Source organism: Thalassophryne amazonica, chromosome 15, assembly GCF_902500255.1.
Source record: "Thalassophryne amazonica chromosome 15, fThaAma1.1, whole genome shotgun sequence".
NCBI classification, from domain to species: Eukaryota; Metazoa; Chordata; class Actinopteri; order Batrachoidiformes; family Batrachoididae; genus Thalassophryne; species Thalassophryne amazonica.
The window spans coordinates 22,976,992-22,996,501 of NC_047117.1; the positions used below are offsets into that span (position 1 = coordinate 22,976,992).

Genomic DNA, 19,510 nt, shown 5'->3' on the forward strand with positions numbered 1-19,510 from the left:
TTTTTTGTTCTTTGAGGAGCTGGAATGTGTGTGTGTGTTTGTGTGTGTGTGCTGCTGCTGCTGCTGCTCATTGTTCCTCTCAGCTCACTGCAAAAAGGAATGTCTCCAAGACGGTTTTCCCCTGGCAACAGATGTATTTTTTTTTAGATTTTATTGATAACAACACTCATAATTAATCGTGCACAAAGCTGAACCTGGAGCAGAGATGATTAGTGACAGACTGTGTTTATGACTCATGGCTGTGCAGTGCACAGAAACCTTCACAGAGCTGCAGTCTTTACCGTGACTGCATCACAATGAACGGTTTTCACTTAAAAACACAACATCACACTTACGCAAACTTTGAAATTAATCTGTGCCTCCATTCTTAACGTTATCAGCTACATTCCATTGAAGCACACGCTGGGACGCTTCTAGTTGCTACGTCAGCTGTCGGAAACACCCGAGTACTCAGGAATACTTTGTTTTCGGACGTCTCGGTAGGTCTTTGCTGCAAATGCCGTATGCTTTGAAACCGGTCACTAACAGCCTAAATCTAAATTGTTATGATTTTGGTGCGACATGACCTTTAAGGCCCACAGAAAAGTTTGGGTTTTTGAAGTCCAGGGATACATTCTGGAAGGTTTTTGATGACTATTTTCTCACCCCGATCCCCCCAATTTAGATGTTCTGCTTAATGTGTGTTGTATTTTCTTTAGCACATTTTTGTTGTGTGGGCCGCCAGAAGAGGAGGTACTGCTGGCCCACCACCAGAGGGTCCCTGCCTGAAGTGCGGGCTTCAGGCACGAGAGGGCGCTGCCGCCACGGACACAGCCGGGGGTGACAGCTGTCACTCATTATCTCATGACAGCTGTCACCCATCTTCACTTCATCATACTACTCCATAAAACCCGGACGTCATCTCCACCTCGTTGCCGAGATATCAGCGACCTGTTAAGGTAAAACTCTCAGCCATTACTGTGCAGAATGCACGTAATCTGTTCTTGAGACTTTTGCAGACTTACCTGGTGATTACTCGCAGCTGGAGCTGGGGTTTGCGGATTGTGGAGGAGTTGACGCTCTTCACTCCTTACATGAAACTCGATAAGTAGTCATTCAGGCGCTGCACGTTACTGTGTTACCGTGTTTGAGGAGGGTGTGGAATCTCCACCATTGTTGTTACTGGGTGTACACACACCCACATCTTATTGTTTCTGCTCCTCGCCAGCAGTACCAGATCCGACACTCGGAGACAGTGGCCACCTGGGGACTCGGGACTTGGTGGCTCCAGTATTCTCCAGGTTCGGTGGTGGAAGAAATCGTGTGGTTCCGGTTCTTCTCAGGACAGACGTCTTCTATCCTCGAGCCTGCCCACACGTCACCTTTGTGGATTGAGTGTTTGCAAAATTCTGTAGTCCTCTGTATTGTGGTTGTGCTCATTCACAACAGTAAAGTGTTCATATTCGACTCTTTCATTGTCCGTTCATTTACGCCCCCTGTTGTGGGTCCGTGTCACTACACTTTCCCAACAGGATATCTCGGCCAGCGTCATGGATCCCGAGGGGCGTCACCCATCTGTTGAACAGCCAATGGAAGAGCAGGGTGCACAGGTGTCTGCAGGAGGCGTGATTGGTGAGTTGCAGCAAATCCTCACCGCCTTTACCGCTTGGTTGGATCTGATGACCGAGCAAAACGTCATCCTTAATCGCAGGATGGAGGCTCTCACCGCACAGGTGGAAGCGCGCGCTCAGGGCGCTGCTGCAGCTCCTCCTCCTGCCGACCCAGTGCAGAATATAGACGTTCCACTGGTCGTTCAACGACCCCCCCCCCCACCATCCCCTGAAGCATACATAAGTCCCCCAGAGCCGTACGGAGATTGTGTGGAGACGTGCGCGGACGTTCTTATGCAGTGCTCGCTCGTCTTTGCACAACGTCCCGTAATGTACGCGTCTGATGCCAGTAAGGTGGCTTATGTAATCAACTTGCTTCGTGGTGAGGCACGCGCTTGGGCTACGGCGCTTTGGGAGCAAAATTCACGGCTCCTTACCACTTATACTGGGTTTGTGAGGGAGTTGAGAACGGTTTTTGATCACCCTAACAGAGGAGAGACCGCTTCAACAGTGCTGCTGTCAATGAGCCGAATATGCAGTCAGCTTCCGCATCGTGGCTGCGAGGTCCGGCTGGAATAACGTTACGCTCCGCGCCGCCTTCATAAACGGACTGTCGTCGGTCCTGAAGGAGCACCTGGTAGCGAAGCAAGAACCGCGGGATTTAGATGGGCTTATTGATCTCGTTATACGGTTAGACAATCGGTTGGATGAACGCCGTCGGGAGCGAGACGAAGGACGTGGCCGGGCACGCGCCGTCCCTCTCCCTTCTGGGTCCGAAAAGGTTCCGCCCTCCCCACGCTCCACAGCCTCAACGCTCCGTGTGGCTACAGCTCCCCCTGCTGACGAAGCTATGGACACGAGCAGGGCCACATTTTACAGACAGAGGAGGCTGGCCCGCGGGGAGTGCTTTGTCTGCGGCTTGAGTGAGCACCAGCAGAGAGACTGCCCCAAGCGGTTTAAACACCAACGCCTGCCCCTAGAAACTGGGCTTAGGGTGGGCCAAGACATTCACGTGGGACACACACACATTTCCACACGACTCCCAGTTACAATCCTGAGCGGGGATTTAACCCTTCAAGCCCCAGCACTGGTGGACACAGGGTCAGAAGGGAATCTGCTAGACAGCAGATGGGCTAGGGAGGTAGGGCTCCCTCTGGTGGCGCTCCCTTCGCCATTGCAGGTGTGGGCACTAGATGGCACCCTTCTCCCTTTAATCACGGCGCAAGACACAACCTGTAACTCTGGTGGTGTCTGGAAATCATCGGGAGGAGATCGAGTTTTTTGTGACTCCTTCTACCTCCAGAGTGATTTTGGGCTTCCCGTGGATGTTGAAACACAATCCCCGGATTGACTGGCCGTCTGGGGTGATGGTTCAGTGGAGCGAAACCTGCCATCGGATGTGTTTAGGTTCCTCGGTTCCTCCCGGTTTACAGGCTAAAGAGGAGGTCAAAGTCCCTCCCAATCTGACGGCGGTGCCGGTTGAATACCACGATCTTGCTGACATCTTCAGCAAGGATCTGGCACTCACCCTTCCCCCGCACCGTCCGTACGATTGTGCCATTGATTTAATTCCAGGCGTGGCGTTCCCGTCCAGCAGGCTGTACAACCTCTCACGACCTGAGCGCGAATCAATGGAGACCTACATCCGGGACTCATTAGCTGCCGGGCTGATCCGGAATTCTACCTCCCCGATGGATGCAGGTTTCTTTTTTGTGGGCAAGAAAGATGGCGGACTCCGTCCATGCATTGATCACAGGGGGCTGAATGAGATCACGGTTCGCAATCGATACCCGTTGCCTTTGCTAGATTCCGTGTTCACACCCCTGCATGGAGCCAAAATCTTTACAAAGTTGGATCTTAGGAATGCGTATCACCTGGTTCGGGTCCGGAAGGGAGACGAGTGGAAGACGGCATTTAACACCCCATTAGGTCATTTTGAGTACCTGGTCATGCCGTTCGGCCTCACTAACGCCCCGCGACGTTCCAAGCTTTGGTTAATGACGTCTTGCGGGACTTCCTGCACCGATTTGTCTTCGTATATCTGGACGATATTCTCATCTTTTCTCCGGACCCTGAGACTCATGTCCAGCATGTACGTCAGGTCCTGCAGCGGTTGTTGGAGAACCGGCTGTTTGTGAAGGGCGAGAAGTGCGAGTTCCACCGCACTTCTTTGTCCTTCCTGGGGTTTATCATCTCCTCCAACTCCGTCGCCCCTGATCCGGCCAAGGTTGCGGCGGTGAGAGATTGGCCCCAACCAACAAGCCGTAGGAAGCTGCAACAGTTCCTCGGCTTTGCAAATTTCTACAGGAGGTTCATTAAGGGCTACAGTCAGGTAGCTAGCCCCCTGACAGCCCTGACCTCTCCAAAAGTCTCCTTCACCTGGTTGGATCGGTGCGAAGCCGCATTCAAGGAGTTGAAACGACGGTTCTCGACTGCACCAGTTCTGGTGCAGCCCGACCCTAGCTGCCTTTGTGGATTGACTGTTTGCAAAATTCTGTAGTCCTCTGTATTGTGGTTGTGCTCATTCACAACAGTAAAGTGTTCATATTCGACTCTTTCATTGTCCGTTCATTTACGCCCCCTGTTGTGGGTCCGTGTCACTACACTTTCCCAACAATTTTCACTTTTTCTTTACTTCTAATCAAAATTCTTATCACAACCTATACATTTGTTTAATAAGATTACTAACCACAAGAACTGTAATCACTCACATTTTTGGCTTCCCTCATCCTAATTAACTGCAAGAACCCCAAACAGGCCCAGATCTCAGCATTGTTTTTTGGACTTGATTTTACAGATTAGTTTGGGCTTTTGTGTGTGTGTTTTTCCTCTGTCACTTGGTAGATCAGAGGGTGACAGAAGGAGAGTCATCACAGGTCTCACCGTGTAAATCTCGCGGGGGGGCTTTACATACGTGGCGTGATAAGTTACAAATGTAACAAAACTCATTCGGAATCCGATCTAAGAGATCAGACCAGTACAGATTTGCAAAAATGTGATTTGACTCGCTTTTCAAACTACCTATAAATGAGGCATGAAATTGATTTGGAAAAAACGGGTGTCATGCGACCTTTGATTGCTCAGATTTTCAGCATGAAATTAGATTTAAATCAGATATGTACATAAAGTCAGACTTCTACTTGCAGTCTGAACAAGGCCGCAGACTGACAGAATCTATTGATTCTACCAAGATCACAGCATTGTCCATGAAGCTAAGGTCAGTGACCTTTTACACGCAAACAAAGGCACCTAAAGATGCTGGATTCCACAACATTACCCAACACCCACTCCATGCAAACACTGAACAGTGTAGGAGTCAGAACACACCCCAGACAAAGAAAGGGAGAAAAGAGAAAGTTTATATCAGATGAAAACCTCCTCTGTGAGCAGCTCAGCAAAATACTCCTTTAAATCCAGCATGTGTTTGTTTGTACACTGAGTGTGAGCCCCCCCCCAATCCCACACACACACACACACACACACACACACACACACACACACACACACACACACACACACACACACACACACACACACAGAGCCACCTCTCCCTCTCCAGACTTCTCTTCTGGTGATGTAATCTCGGCTCAGGTGGGTTCATGTGAACAAACGCATCATGATAGGACTGATACCCATCAAAGGATGTTTAACTCAAGAGGAGCCATTCAGATTATTGATCCCTTCTAAATAATGATAATATCAGCAAATTCTGCCAAAACAATCAAGATAAACTTGGCCGGGGCAGTTCAGCGGTGTGGCGGATGCGTTACAAACACTTGCTCCCAGACTTGTCTTGACTCTCTCTCTCTCTCTATCTATTGAATCTGCAGTAGCTCATGAATCATGCTTTCAATCTGAATGAATAAATTTGAGAGCTTTTATGGCCCCAAAGAGACCACAAAAGCTTAGAGCACCTGTTGTTGCTGTCCATTATTTTGAAACATGGTGTTTCAAAAACCCTCAGAGAAGGATCATCTCTCTCTCTCTCTCTTTCTGATATTTTTAACTGGTGTAAGAACTACAGAGGTTTGAAATGGAAGTCATCGATTATCTGCAGTATTATCTGTTGGTTATCTTTTGCTGCATACATATACTGTTAAAGCACTTCTACTGATTTAGTTTTTTTCTTTTATTGCATCAAATTAAAATACGTTCAGCTCCATTTACATGCACCAAAGTGTGTGTGCATCAATGCTGATACCTAAACCGGCGATCATGGCGTTATTTGGGGCATCAACCATCAGTAAAATGGCCCAAATGCCAACTGACACATATGTGCTCATCTGTGATGAGAACAGGATGGTGACTGGTTTTCAGTGCAGTGGAGAAAGTGGAGCTCCACTTCAGACGGGAAACACCAAACCTAAATACGGGTCATCGCTAAACTGAAAGAACAACTTTTGATCCGGCTCAGAGTTTAGTGCACCTTGGAAGTCGTGTTTTTGGTCTCGACTGGAGCTCAACTCTGCACCAGCAGGTGAAGCTGTGACCTGCTTAAGGAAAAGTTGAGGAAAGCTGCTGCAAAGATCCACACACTGCCTGAATGAGATCACAAAATAAAAGCATTTTCAACTGTAGACAGAAGCAGACTTTCATCTGAAATTCTGCTTCTTTCATCACAGGACAAAGATTGTTCTTGCATTATTTCTCAACATGAGCTGCTCCCTTAACTCCAATGCACTTGGTCAATCAATATTCAAGCTTCGCAATCTCTTCACAGAAGGAGGTCACAAAAAACGTGCAGCTGATGTTGACAGATGATAAAGATGATTTTTAACGTTTTAAGGACAAAGATTAAACTTTCAGCCTGTAATGGAGCTGGGTGCAACTCAACCTCTTTAAATACCTATTTTTCTTGATGTGGCAATTTGTATTATTTACTTTTTACTACTGCACCCCAGATAATGTGGCCATGCATGTGTTTGTGACAAAGTGATGTAAAAACTAAATATAATCTTTGGAAAATCTGTGTAGAAAAAGGTGACATCAGGACGTTCTTATACATCAGTCTGACATCCTCAAATATCACTGAAAACATAAGTATGCAGCAAAAACTGAAGTAATAAAATGAATAGCACTAGTAAATAAAATGTCAACTAAGCTGACTATTCTAAATAAATAAAGAATTATGAAAATATTCATGCACATCATTTTATTTTTGGTGTCATATTCTCTGAGAAATTAAGTCTGGGGAATTTCCATTGAAATCAATGCGGGAAAACTGAATTTTTTTACAGTGTGAAATCAGTCTTTTGTGGATTTGATGGTGAATATGTCAAAATGGTTAAAATGTGTGTTTTACGAGGATGCACTAAAATGAGCAGTGTTGATTATTAGGTGGACAGATTTTCCAAAGATAATATTTTGAGGAGGAAAGTGAGAGTTTTTTTTTGCCTCTGGGACAGACAGCACAGTGTGAAAATGGGCTTCAAAACATGGATCGAAACTAAGTTGAGCTAAACTGATGGCTAAGATAAGCTAAGCTGCCGGGAACCCCAGCAACTCCAGAGAAGGCTGATGGAGGAATGTTGTCTTTCTGTGGATAACAACGGAACAATCATTCTACATGGCTCTATGTATAAACACAGCAGGAGTGAAATCAGAGACACCGCTTTCACAGTATGTAATCATCATAATTATTCAGTCATATTGAAACGTGTGCAATGCTGTTATTCTGGGTTTTTTCTGAATACACCACAGGTTACAAACAAGCGGAGATGGACACATGTTGATCGCAAAATACAAGCATTTGACTTGAAAGCTAAATTAAAGCCATATCACATTTGGAGACAAAAAGCAAACCAGGCTGTGTGTACTGGTGTAAGTCATGAAGTGGACTATAGCTGAACACAGGTGGACTGACCTTCAGGCAGCACCTGAGGTTATGTCACTTTTACGGCTAAAAATAGCTCTGAATCTGTGTGCATTTTTCAGATGCTGTATGGCTAATTTTATTTTTTATCAGCTACATCAGGACTCACACAAGTTAAAGAGCTGGAAGTAATGATTCATAATGTGGTATATAATGTTTTTTAAAAGATAGTGTTGATTGGAGTGAGATATACCCTTTTACATCTCAGTCTTAAAATAGCACAGTAAGAGTTAAAAACAACTTTTTTTAACTCTTACTGTGCTATTTTAACACTGTGGGCCCTCTCATAAACGGTGCAAAGCAGAGCACAGAATTCATGTTTATTTTGGCAGTAACATTAAAGTGGATATGACACCTAAAAAATAGGTAAAACTGATATAAATATCAAAATATACATACAGTATAGTAAGTTGAAAGTGGTTTTAATTATCACTGAGAAATAAAGTTTGTACAGTTTCTCAAAAGTGTGTTTCTTGGAAAGCGCGCTGGTAGCATTCCATTAGCGGTCACGTGATGCCGTGACGTCACAGAATGTAGAGTCGCCGTGTTGCCACCGCCATGTTGCCGCCATCGTGTTTACATGCCACCGCCGTGTTTACGTGCCGCCGCCGTGTTTACATGCCGCCGTGTTTACATGCCGCCACCATGTTTACATGCCGCTGCCGTGTTTACGTGCTGCCGCCGTGTTTACTACGCAAGTTCCTTGACCATTTCAAGATTATTGTGAACATATTATTTGGGTTGACATTTTGTGTTCCTGTGAGCAGTGAGAACATGGAGACGGTAGAGGAAAGTATTTGCTGTTAGGAGCAAATGCATGTGTGCGAGCGGAGTGAGTGGCAGCCGGACATTTCATGCATCACACAACACCGCGGCTTTTGATCAATCTGCTTGGACTTAAAAAGGCTAAAACCTTTCGCCCTTGTGTTTGTGCAATATGCTACGACACACTGGTCAGGCATATTGACAAACAAGTCCCTGAGAGCTGTGTTTAATCAAAGTTTCTGCCGCTAAAAAAAGTGTAAACAACGGCCACCAGGTGCGCGAGCCGATACAGTCTACATGTAGTGACGTATTTTAGGCTTGGTGCTCAGCAGGAAGCTGGTCACGGGGCGTGCACATTTTTCAGTGGTGGGACGTTCAAATGTTATATATAATGGGAGAACCGCGTCCATTTTCCCAAAACGCTTAGGTTGACCGAATTATATAACCTTTGTTACATGTAATAAGACTATGTTGTCTTTAAGTGTCATATCCACTTTAAATACATATAAACTCTTCAGTATGACCACAGATTAACACAATAAAGCTTCCAAAGAAGAAGGTACTTATTTCCACTGTGGTCCTCAAGCTTCAAATAGCTCAAATGGAATAAGTATAATTCACATGAACAGGCAAACTAGCTATAGAGGCTAAAACCTTTTTTCTTTTTGTACCAGGATGTAAACATCTTTATTTTTGCTCTAAAGTTGGACATTTTAACATGTAGTTCTATGGGGTTTGACCCGGTTTTGGCCATTCAATTAATTGTCAGTTTTGGTACTTCTGCACTGCTTTGGTTTTTCAGCACCAGAGGATGATATGGTCATGACCTATGAGGTCCAGGGGTTGAGAGTGCGGAAAGTCTGGTTATTTATTTATCTGCAGTGGAAGAAAAATCATATTAATTCAATTTCATTTTAAACATCTCTGGGAAAGCAAATGTATGTTATGATCATCACAAACTGTATGTAAGATGGTTTTGCTTTAAAAAACAAAACAACAACAACTACGATCTATTTGTGAATTTTTTTTTCCATTTATATAACTGTGTAATTGTAGTGTGTTGGAAGTTTAAAATGTAATCAAATCAAACTTTTAGCAAAGTGGAGGATTGTATGAGGAGCACTGGTGAAATAATCAATGGCTTACCATCTTGTTCATGAATGAAATGGTTTTACCTTCATACATCACGCTACCAGCACAGACTGTACGGGCAACATGTCAGCTTCTAAAACATGAAGTCAGACACTGCAAATCAACATGCTCATCAGTTGTAAAATAAACAGCAGCTGTAGTAGCCGTGCATGTGGGACCTGTTCATGTTCCTAAAAAAGAGCAGCTCAGAGGAAGACAAAGCCTCCCCCACCCCGGTACAGAGCATGTCCCTGATGCACATGTCGTAACCCGGGAATGAATAACCAGCTGAGGGGCTGCTGCACCAGCCTCCACAAAGAGCGGCCCCACGCTGGCTCCAGATGGCTGCTCAGTGTCGTGGTGTGTTGGTGGCTGAGCTGCTACTGAAATCCATCTGGGCTGCTGAGAAAACATTTCCAGCATGTTACTGCAGAGCCAAACGACTGTTTGGTTGTACAGGTCCAGATTAAAAAACATAAAAAACAAAAAGAAAACCCCACCGGATGATTCATGGGAAATTCCAAAAACAATTCTGTGGAACCACAGAGGAGGTTTTCGTTCATCAAAACAACAAAAGCACAACAAAACACTGATCAGTGGGGATTAACACTGTGGTACTTGGTTTATTTAGTAATATGATCCTACCTGTTGAGGAGAAGACTTGTTCTCTACTGGAGAACTGTCAGTCCTAAAAGAAATAATGAAATAAGTTATAAAAATTACAACGACATACATACATATATACACACACACACACATACACACACACACACACACATATATATACACATACATACATACGAGGTCTGTTAGAAAAGTATTGGACCTTTTTATTTTTTTCAAAAACCATATGGATTTGAATCACGTGTGATTGCATCAGCCAAGCTTGAACCTTCGTGAGTTTTTTCACGCCTGTCGGTTGCGTCATTCGCCTGTGAGCAGGCTTTGTGTGAGCAGTGGTCCACCCCTCTTGTCAGATTTTTATTGCGAATAAAATGTCTGAACGATTTGGAGCTTTGCTGCATCAATTTTTTCCAGAAACTGTGAAAAACCTGCAGGTGGACACCATTCGGAAAATTCAGATGGCTTTCAGGGACGATTTCATGGGGATTACACAGATTAAGGAGTGCTCCAGCCGGTTTAAAGACCGCCCACAGTTGCTGAGAGCGCGGCGCACTCCAAGCGCCGATTGACAGGCTGAATCAACCAGATCATTTCCAACGTGAAGGCTTTGTTGATCCGGGACGTCGTCTGACTTACACAAAAATGGTAGAAGACGTGGACATCAGTACTTTTTCGGCACATTCCACTGTTACAGGAGTTTTTTTCATGGAAAGAGGAGCGGAGGAATGCGCCACCGTGCCGCTCATGGCGTGGGACAAAACCACCTCCGTGTTGGTCTCACAGGACGGCTTTCAGGTGGCTTTTGGTGGCTTTTCAGTCGTGTGACTATCCGAGAAATTGTGGATGAGCCTGGACATGCCAGAACATGTCCTGTGAGTCTTCATCATGGCGTTGCTTTACGCCATGCGGCACCGCCGCAATGTGCGGAATTCCTCCGCTCCTCTTTCCATGACAAAAACTCCTGTAACAGTGGAATGTGCCGTTCATTTCCAAACTGGACGCTGTGTTGATCCGGGACATCGTCTGACTAGCACAGGAATTGCGGAAGACATGGACATCAGCACTTTTTCGGCACATTGAGACAGACGTGCAGAGGAATTCCGTGCGTCGCGGTGGTGCCGCATGGCGTAAAGCAACGCCATGATGAAGACTCATAGGACATGTTCTGGCATGTCCAGGCTCAGATGATAATATTGTGACGGCTACCGTTTTCGGATGCATATTTCACCAGTCGCAACTTGTAATCTGCAGAGTATGATTTTCTTTTTGGTGGCATTTTTTCGGGCCTTCTCCGTTGTCTTGTTATGTTATCAGTAACGTTAAAATTTTTATTTTTCTATGGTAGTCAGAAGTCGCAGGAACAGTCACACAAGCCTCGAGTGCCCTCTCGTGAGCTGCATTTTACCTACGGATATGTTTGTATTTTGCGGACCACATTGCGAGCCGAACCATGCAGCGCCTACCTGCGCAGCTCATGACCTCCGGTGTCGATCCAGCTCCTTCCAAGTGGAGACGCTAATCCTCCGCCGTCGCTCAGTGCTCCCATGCAGCTCTCAGCGTCAACTCTGCTCACACTGATATCCAAGGGTTGAAGCTGTCTTGTTAGCCGTCCCGGAATAAACACCATGTTCGTCTGCTTCAAACGCTTTTCACAATCATCGACGCCAGCTCCTTCCAAGTGCACACGCTAATCCTCCGCCGTCGCTCACCCAATGCTCCCACGCAGCTCTCAGCGTCAACTTAAACACTCTGCTCACATTGATATCCAAGGGTTGAAGCTGTTCTGTTCGCCATGCCGGAATAACAGCAAGCACCGAGTTCGTCAGCTTCACACGCTGTGGGTGAGGTGAGGAATACGCATCCAAAGTTCTGTTCTCTGATTGGTTATCGCGACCAGCGTGAACTATAGGATGGCCGTCATACTACAGTGCCCATGATGCATTGCATTTCCTTTTCCGGTGGCCATTTTAAAACATAGATCGACTCTGTCACGTAAAATTGTTTTGTTACAGTAAATTAATTGAGATCCTACAGGTATATTTTTCATTTATAAGTCGCACCGGAGTATAGGTCGCACCCCCGGCCAAAACATGTAAAAAAGTGCGACTTATAGTCCGGAAAATACGGTACATACATACATACATATATATATATATATATATATATATATATATATATATATATATATATACATATATACACACACACACATATACATATATACACTCAACAAAAATATAAACACAACACTTTTGGTTTTGCTCCCATTTTGTATGAGATGAACTCAAAGATCTAAAACTTTTTCCACATACACAATATCACCATTTCCCTCAAATATTGTTCACAAACCAGTCTAAATCTGTGATAGTGAGCATTTCTCCTTTGCTGAGATAATCCATCCCACCTCACAGGTGTGCCATATCAAGATGCTGATTAGACACCATGATTAGTGCACAGGTGTGCCTTAGACTGCCCACAATAAAAGGCCACTCTGAAAGGTGCAGTTTTATCACACAGCACAATGCCACAGATGTCGCAAGATTTGAGGGAGCGTGCAATTGGCATGCTGACAGCAGGAATGTCAACCAGAGCTGTTGCTCGTGTATTGAATGTTCATTTCTCTACCATAAGCCGTCTCCAAAGGTGTTTCAGAGAATTTGGCAGTACATCCAACCAGCCTCACAACCGCAGACCACGTGTAACCACACCAGCCCAGGACCTCCACATCCAGCATGTTCAGCTCCAAGATCGTCTGAGACCAGCCACTCAGACAGCTGCTGAAACAATCGGTTTGCATAACCAAAGAATTTCTGCACAAACTGTCAGAAACCGTCTCAGGGAAGCTCATCTGCATGCTCGTCGTCCTCATCGGGGTCTCGACCTGACTCCAGTTCGTCGTCGTAACCGACTTGAGTGGGCAAATGCTCACATTTGCTGGCGTTTGGCACGTTGGAGAGGTGTTCTCTTCACAGATGATGTGAAAGAGATGTGTTGCACACTGCATGAGGCAAATGGTGGTCACACCAGATACTGACTGGTATCCCCCCCAATAAAACAAAACTGCACCTTTCAGAGTGGCCTTTTATTGTGGACAGTCTAAGGCACACCTGTGCACTAATCATGGTGTCTAATCAGCATCTTGGTATGGCACACCTGTGAGGTGGGATGGATTATCTCAGCAAAGGAGAAGTGCTCACTATCACAGATTTAGACTGGTTTGTGAACAATATTTGAGGGAAATGGTGATATTGTGTATGTGGAAAAAGTTTTAGATCTTTCAGTTCATCTCATACAAAATGGGAGCAAAACCAAAAGTGTTTTGCGTTTATATTTTTGTTGAGTATATATATACACATATACGAGGTCTGTTAGAAAAGTATCTGACCTTTTTTATTTTTTTCAAAAACAATATGGATTTGAATCACGTGCGATTACATCAGACAAGCTTGAACCCTCGTGGGCATGCGAGAGTTTTTTCACGCCTGTCTGTTACGTCATTCGCCTGTGGGCTGGCTTTAAGTGAGGAGTGGTCCACCCCTCCCGTCGGAATCTCTTTGTCTGAGAACTTCCTGAGAGACTGACGCTTTGCTTGATCAAAATTTTTTCAAAAACTGTGAGGTACATCGAAGAGGACACCATTCGAGAAATTCAGCTGGTTTTCTGTGAAAATTTTAACGGCTGATGAGAGATTATGGACTGTTGCTGTCGCTTTAAGGACTGCCCATGGAGCGGGACGTCGTGACGCGCGCCCTGAGCCGCCGCTGTCTGCCTGTTTCGAGCTGAAAGCTTCCAAATTGAAGCCTCTGTTGACCCAGGACGTCGTGACAGAACAGAGAACTTTCAGAAGAGGTCGGGATCAGCAGTTTATTCGGACATTCCACTGTTAAAGGAGATTTTGTAATGAAAGAAAGCGCGGACGGGTCCGCGCATTGGGACGCAGCCGGCGCCGCGCGCTGCCACAGGAAAAACACCTCCGTTGGAAGCCTTAAGGACAAGTTGGAACATGTCCAGCTGTTAAACAATTTCTCAGATACTCACTCAACTGAAAGCCATCAAAAGCCGCCTGGTTTTTACAAATGGTTATCAACACGGAGGTGTTTTTCCTGTGCCGCCGCACCGCGCCAGCTGCGTCCCGACGCGTGGACCCGTCCGCACGTCTTTCATTAATTTTTCACGTCTTTCATTAATTTTTCATATATATATATATATATATATATATATATATATATATATATATATATATATATATATATATATATATATATATATTTTTTTTTTTTTATTTTGTGTAAAATGTAAATAAAAACAGAATACGATTTGCAAATCCTCTTCAACCTATATTCAACTGAATACACCACAAAGACAAGATATTTAATGTTCAAACTGATAAACTTTGTTGTTTTTATGCAAATACTTGCTTATTTTGAAATGGATGCCTGCAACACATTTAAAAAAAAAATTGGGACAGGGCAACAAAAGACTGGGAAAGTTGGTGAATGTTCAAAGAACACCTAATTGGAAACACGTGAGTGTCATGATTGGGTATAAAAGGAGCATCACCAAAAGGCTCAGCTATTCACAGGCAAAGATGGGGCAAGGATCACCACTTTGTGAAAGAATAGTCCAACAGTTTAAGAACAATGTTTCTCAACGTTCAATTGCAAGGAATTTTGGGATTCCATCATCTACAGTCCATAATATAATCAGAAGATTCAGAAAATCTGAGAACTTTGTACACGTAAGCGGCAAGGCCCAAAACCAACACTGCATGCCGATCTCTCAGGCGGCACTGCATTAAAAACCAACATCATTGTGTAAAGGATCTTACTGCGTGGGCTCAGGAACACTTCAGAAAACCATTGTCAGTTAACACAGTTTGTCGCTACATCTACAAGTGCAAGTTAAAACCCTACCATGTAAAGCGAAAGCCATACATCAACAACATCCAGAAACGCCGCCACCTTCTCTGGGCCCAAGCTCATTTGAAATGGACAGACGCAAAGTGGAAAAGTGTGCTGTGGTCTGATGAGTCCACATTTCAGATTGTTTTTGGAAATCATGGACGTCGTGTCCTCTGGACAAAAGAGGAAAAAGACCATCCAGATTGTTACCAGCGCAAAGTTTAAAAGCCAGCATCTGTGATGGTACGGGGGTGTGTTAGTGTCCATGGCATGGACGTACATCCAGGTTTTGGAGCAACACATGCTGCCATCCAAGCAATGTCTTTTTCAGGGATGTCCCTGCTTATTTCAGCAAGACAATGCCAAGCCACATTCTGCACGTGTTACAACAGTGTGGCTTCGTAGTAAAAGAGTACGGGTACTAGACTGGCCTGCCTGCAGTCCAGACCTGTCGCCCACTGAAAATGTGTGGCGCATTATGAAGCACAAAATATGACAAAGGAGACCCCAGACTGTTGAACAACTGAAGTTGTACCTCAAGCAAGAATGGGAAAGAATTCCATCTACAAAGCTTCAACAATTAGTGTCCTCAGTTCCCAAACGCTTATTGGGTGTTGTTAGAAGGAAAGATGATGTAACACAGTGGTAAATATACCATTTTTCACAACGTCCCAAGTTCATTGGAATTGGGGTTGTATATACACTTAACAAAAATATAAATGCAACACTTTTCTTTTGCTCTCATTTTGCATGAGCTGAACTCAAAGATCTAAAACATTTTCTATATACACAAAAGACCTATTTCTCTCAAATATTGTTCAGAAATCTGTCTAAATCTGTGCTAGTGAGAACTCCTTTGCCAAGATCATCCATCCCACCTCACAGGTGTGGCATATCAAGATGCTGATTATACTATTTAGCTTAGATTGACTGAACATTTCACAGTGGCCTTTCATTGTGGCCAGCCTAAGGCACGCCTGTGCAATCATCATACTGTCTAATCATCTGGTGCTTGGCTGACGCTCGGTCCTGGGCCCTTAGATGCACAAATGGTAAATGGACTGCATTTATATAGCGCTTTTCCATCTGCATCAGATGCTCAAAGAGCTTTACAAATAATGCCTCACATTCACCCCGATGTCAGAGTGCTGCCATACAAGGCGCCCTCTGGTCTCAAGCCCAACACCTTAACCACTAGACCATCACCTCCTCAAAAATACAGTTTTATATACCACAAATACGGTATGTAAAACCTTACTCCCCAAATAAACTGTTATAGCAGCCACATACCGTAATATACAGCATATTTTGTAATGTATAAGTTGCAGAACTGTTACTAGTTTGGTGCAGGCGTGCAGAAATCAAAGCACTAAAAATAATTTTCAATATTAAAAATTAAAATTACACTATGAGTGTGAAAAAAAAAGAATATGCATACGTAAAACATGTATAAGTCACTTGACTTATGGGAGAACCACCTGGAACAACATTCAAAAACCCTCAGAGATGACAGGTCAGGATTTCGTAGAGCTTACCCAAAAGCCTCCATGTACTTTGCTGCAGGTCTCTCATATGTTCCCAATACGCCCACACATTCCTTCAACTGGAAAAAAAAGACATACAGTGTTTGAATGTTTAATTTCTCGACGTAATGTGCATCTCATTCTAAAAAGTAAATTTTCAGTTTTGTTCAATCTTGCCAAAAGCTGGTGCAATGAGAAACCTTTTTGAGAAACTTTACTGCAACTCGCTGTACTGTGGAGTAGACCAATCCTTCCTTAGCCATTTACAGCTCGTGCAGAATTCTGCTGCGTACTTGCTGATGGGCACTAGGCACGGTGAACACATCGCGCCTGTTCTGTCATCTCTGCACTGGCTTCCAGTCAGGTATCGCATTGATTTTAAAATCCTGCTCATTGTATTTAAATGCTCGAATGGTTTGGCTCCACCTTATCTATCTGAGTTGTTGTCCTCTTATGCTCCCTCAAGGATGATGAGGTCCACCAATCAGCTCCTTCTCAACATGCCAAGAACACATATGAAAATCAGAGGAGACAGGGCCTTCTCTGTAGCTGCTCCTAAGCTGTGGAACAGCCTTCTTTTTAATATTAGATATGCGTCTTCCTTAAATGATTTTAAGTCTGTCTTACTCAGCCCCGGCTCAGGGTTTAGGTCTTAGCCCTTGGTGGATTTCCTTTGTGATTTTCTGGTTCTACTTTTCATTAGTTCATACTTTATCAAGTTAGTCTCAGTTTGGTTCTGTTTATTGGTTTGCTTTGTTTACTATTTAGTCACTGTTTTCATTCAGCACCTCATCATTTAGTTTGAAGTCATTCAGTTATTCGTTGCTTTTCCTTGTGTTATACCTTCGTCACTGGTTCATTCTTTGTTTATTATTTATTGTGTAGTTTGTATTTGCTCACTCTGGGTCTTTTAAGTTACTTTAGTCTTAGTTCAGTTCTGTTTATCACATTTGTTGTATAATGCTTAGTCACAGGTTTTTGTTATTATTTATCTTTGGTGCATTTTCTGTTTATCAGTTATCTTGATTTACTTATTGCATTATTCGGTGTTGACTGGGTTTTGTTTATTTGCGGTTTAACCAATAGTTTGTCTTTTACTGTATTCACTTTTCTGTACCGTTCAGTTACAGTTCCATTCTAGTTTTAATTATAATCATTAGTTTTCTTGTTTTCCCCTTTTTGACTTGTCATGTTAGTTCTTAGGTTTGCCCCTTTTGTTTTGCTCACATTAATTATTTGAGCACATCATGTTTCTCACAGTTAGTTTTTCTGTCACTCACTTCTCTTGCTTTGCACCGCTTTGTTTTGCCCTCATGCACTCTCTTGCCTTTCTTCCCTCTTCTTTGTTCACTTAACCACACCTCTATCCAGAACCTTCCACACACCTGCTTCACATCAACCTGATTAGTTTGCTCCTTATTAAAACCCTCACAGTTCCACAGCTCATTGCCTGATTGTTGACTTTGTTCACTCTCTCACCTTCAGTTCATGTTTTGTTTGCTTCTCAGTGTTTTGACCTTGCTCGTTTGCGCCGACCTCCGCCTTGCCTTAATCCTGAACTCAGCTTGCATTTTGACTCAGCCTTTGTTTTTGCCTGTGATACGCCTCGACGCCGATGGTATGACCTCAGCTCATATTTGTGACCACGTCCCAGCCTGTACCCACTCTGACACTGCTGCCTCGTTATCTGATTACCTGTGTACCAAATCTACTGCCTGGTTCCAAGATAAAGCCATTTATTCATCACAACCAGCCATGTCTGAGAGTCTGCATTGGTCTCCACCTGTTTCCTGTGTCAATCCATCACAAACCCTGACAAAGTCATTATTGAAGCCCCATCTTTTTGCACAGGCCTTCAACACTTAAGCAGAGTTGCACTTTTGTTTTAAACTTTTACTGTATTTATTAGTGTTCGGATCTTGTATTTTCTATTTTTGTATTTTATACCCTTTTATTTTGTATCTGTGAAGCACTTTGGGCAGCTTTGGTTGCTGACTTTTTGGCTTGTCAGGATTCAGATATGGATGTTATCATCATCAATTTTTTTTTTTTTTTTTTGCGCGTGTGTGTGTGTGGGAGGGCTGATCTTGAAACCTGTATGCATTTACACAACACTGCAAGTATTAGATGACTGATGGTGAAACACTGATTCCTCATTTTGCAATGTATGAGATGTCTGCAGATTTTTCAAAACACAACTGTTAGAATTCTCAGTGGAATTTGGAAATTTGTTCACATCACCGCACTGCAAGCCTCCCTTCATGTGAGAGCAGTTGTGAAAAGTTCGGTTAATGACTTATAAGATTTTGAATGGTTGCACGCCATCATATAAGGTTTGAGTTGGTGCAGCCTCACCTGCTGCTGAAGGCTGAGAAAAAAGAAAACAGCAGGTAATAATAACAGTATTTTAATTTCATGCACCAACACTTTGGAATAATTTACTGACTGAAGTTATTAAAACCTTTCTGTTCTTTGGCTGTTTACAGCCTGTGATAGTAGGGAGATGTTTAGTTCAATGCTATGCATGTTTTCCTTTCTGTGAATGTTCGATGTTCTTGTTGAATGTATGTATCATGTGTTTACCCATTTTTAATCATATTTAAGCGGCTTGCTTTTTTTGGGGGGGGGGGGGGATTTTTATTGTAAAACCCAAAATCAGGAAAAGGTGGGACAACATAAAAAAGCAAAAATCTAACAATGCAAATCATGTTTGAGTGGAGTAGAGTGGGACAGCAAAATAGGAAAACACATCAAATATAGCCTTGGGTTTCCCATGTGCCTTCTGGCAAAATGCAGCTGAAATTCTGCATGTTAATCTTTAGAAAATCATCCTCTATACCATGTCATCATGCTGATGCAACAGACAAAAGTTGCACTACACACAGTTTCTCCAACCACAACCACTACAGCCTTCAGAGTTGTCTGAGTGTCTTGGTGGCTTCCCTCACTTGTCTCCACACCCACGCCTCAAGGTAAGCTGAACACAGACACAATCAGTATGAACCACTTAATTTCCATGGTAATTTTACCTATTTTCCTTCACATATCGATACTCAAACTGCTTCTTAATCTCAAACTAGTATGACGCACAAGTACTGAGGTAAT

General features: G+C 43.7%; 1 protein-coding gene and 1 long non-coding RNA gene across 5 annotated transcripts in view; one reads left to right on the plus strand and one right to left on the minus strand.

The window, feature by feature from the left end:
- The window catches only part of fam13a (family with sequence similarity 13 member A), a 73,797-nt gene that overhangs the window by 15,998 nt on the left and 38,289 nt on the right, over positions 1-19,510 (minus strand). For all 4 annotated transcript variants that reach the window (XM_034188048.1, XM_034188046.1, XM_034188045.1 and 1 more), the window contains 2 exons: positions 16,418-16,485; positions 10,003-10,045 (listed from right to left, as the gene is read on the minus strand). In XM_034188048.1, coding sequence (XP_034043939.1) covers positions 10,003-10,045; positions 16,418-16,485 — 111 coding nt within the window. The remainder of the gene's footprint in view (positions 1-10,002; positions 10,046-16,417; positions 16,486-19,510) is intronic.
- On the plus strand, positions 367-15,213 carry LOC117526055. The gene is made up of 4 exons (XR_004565202.1): positions 367-685; positions 1,089-1,090; positions 4,387-4,390; positions 15,199-15,213. It is a non-coding gene; the product is annotated as an uncharacterized LOC117526055 (long non-coding RNA).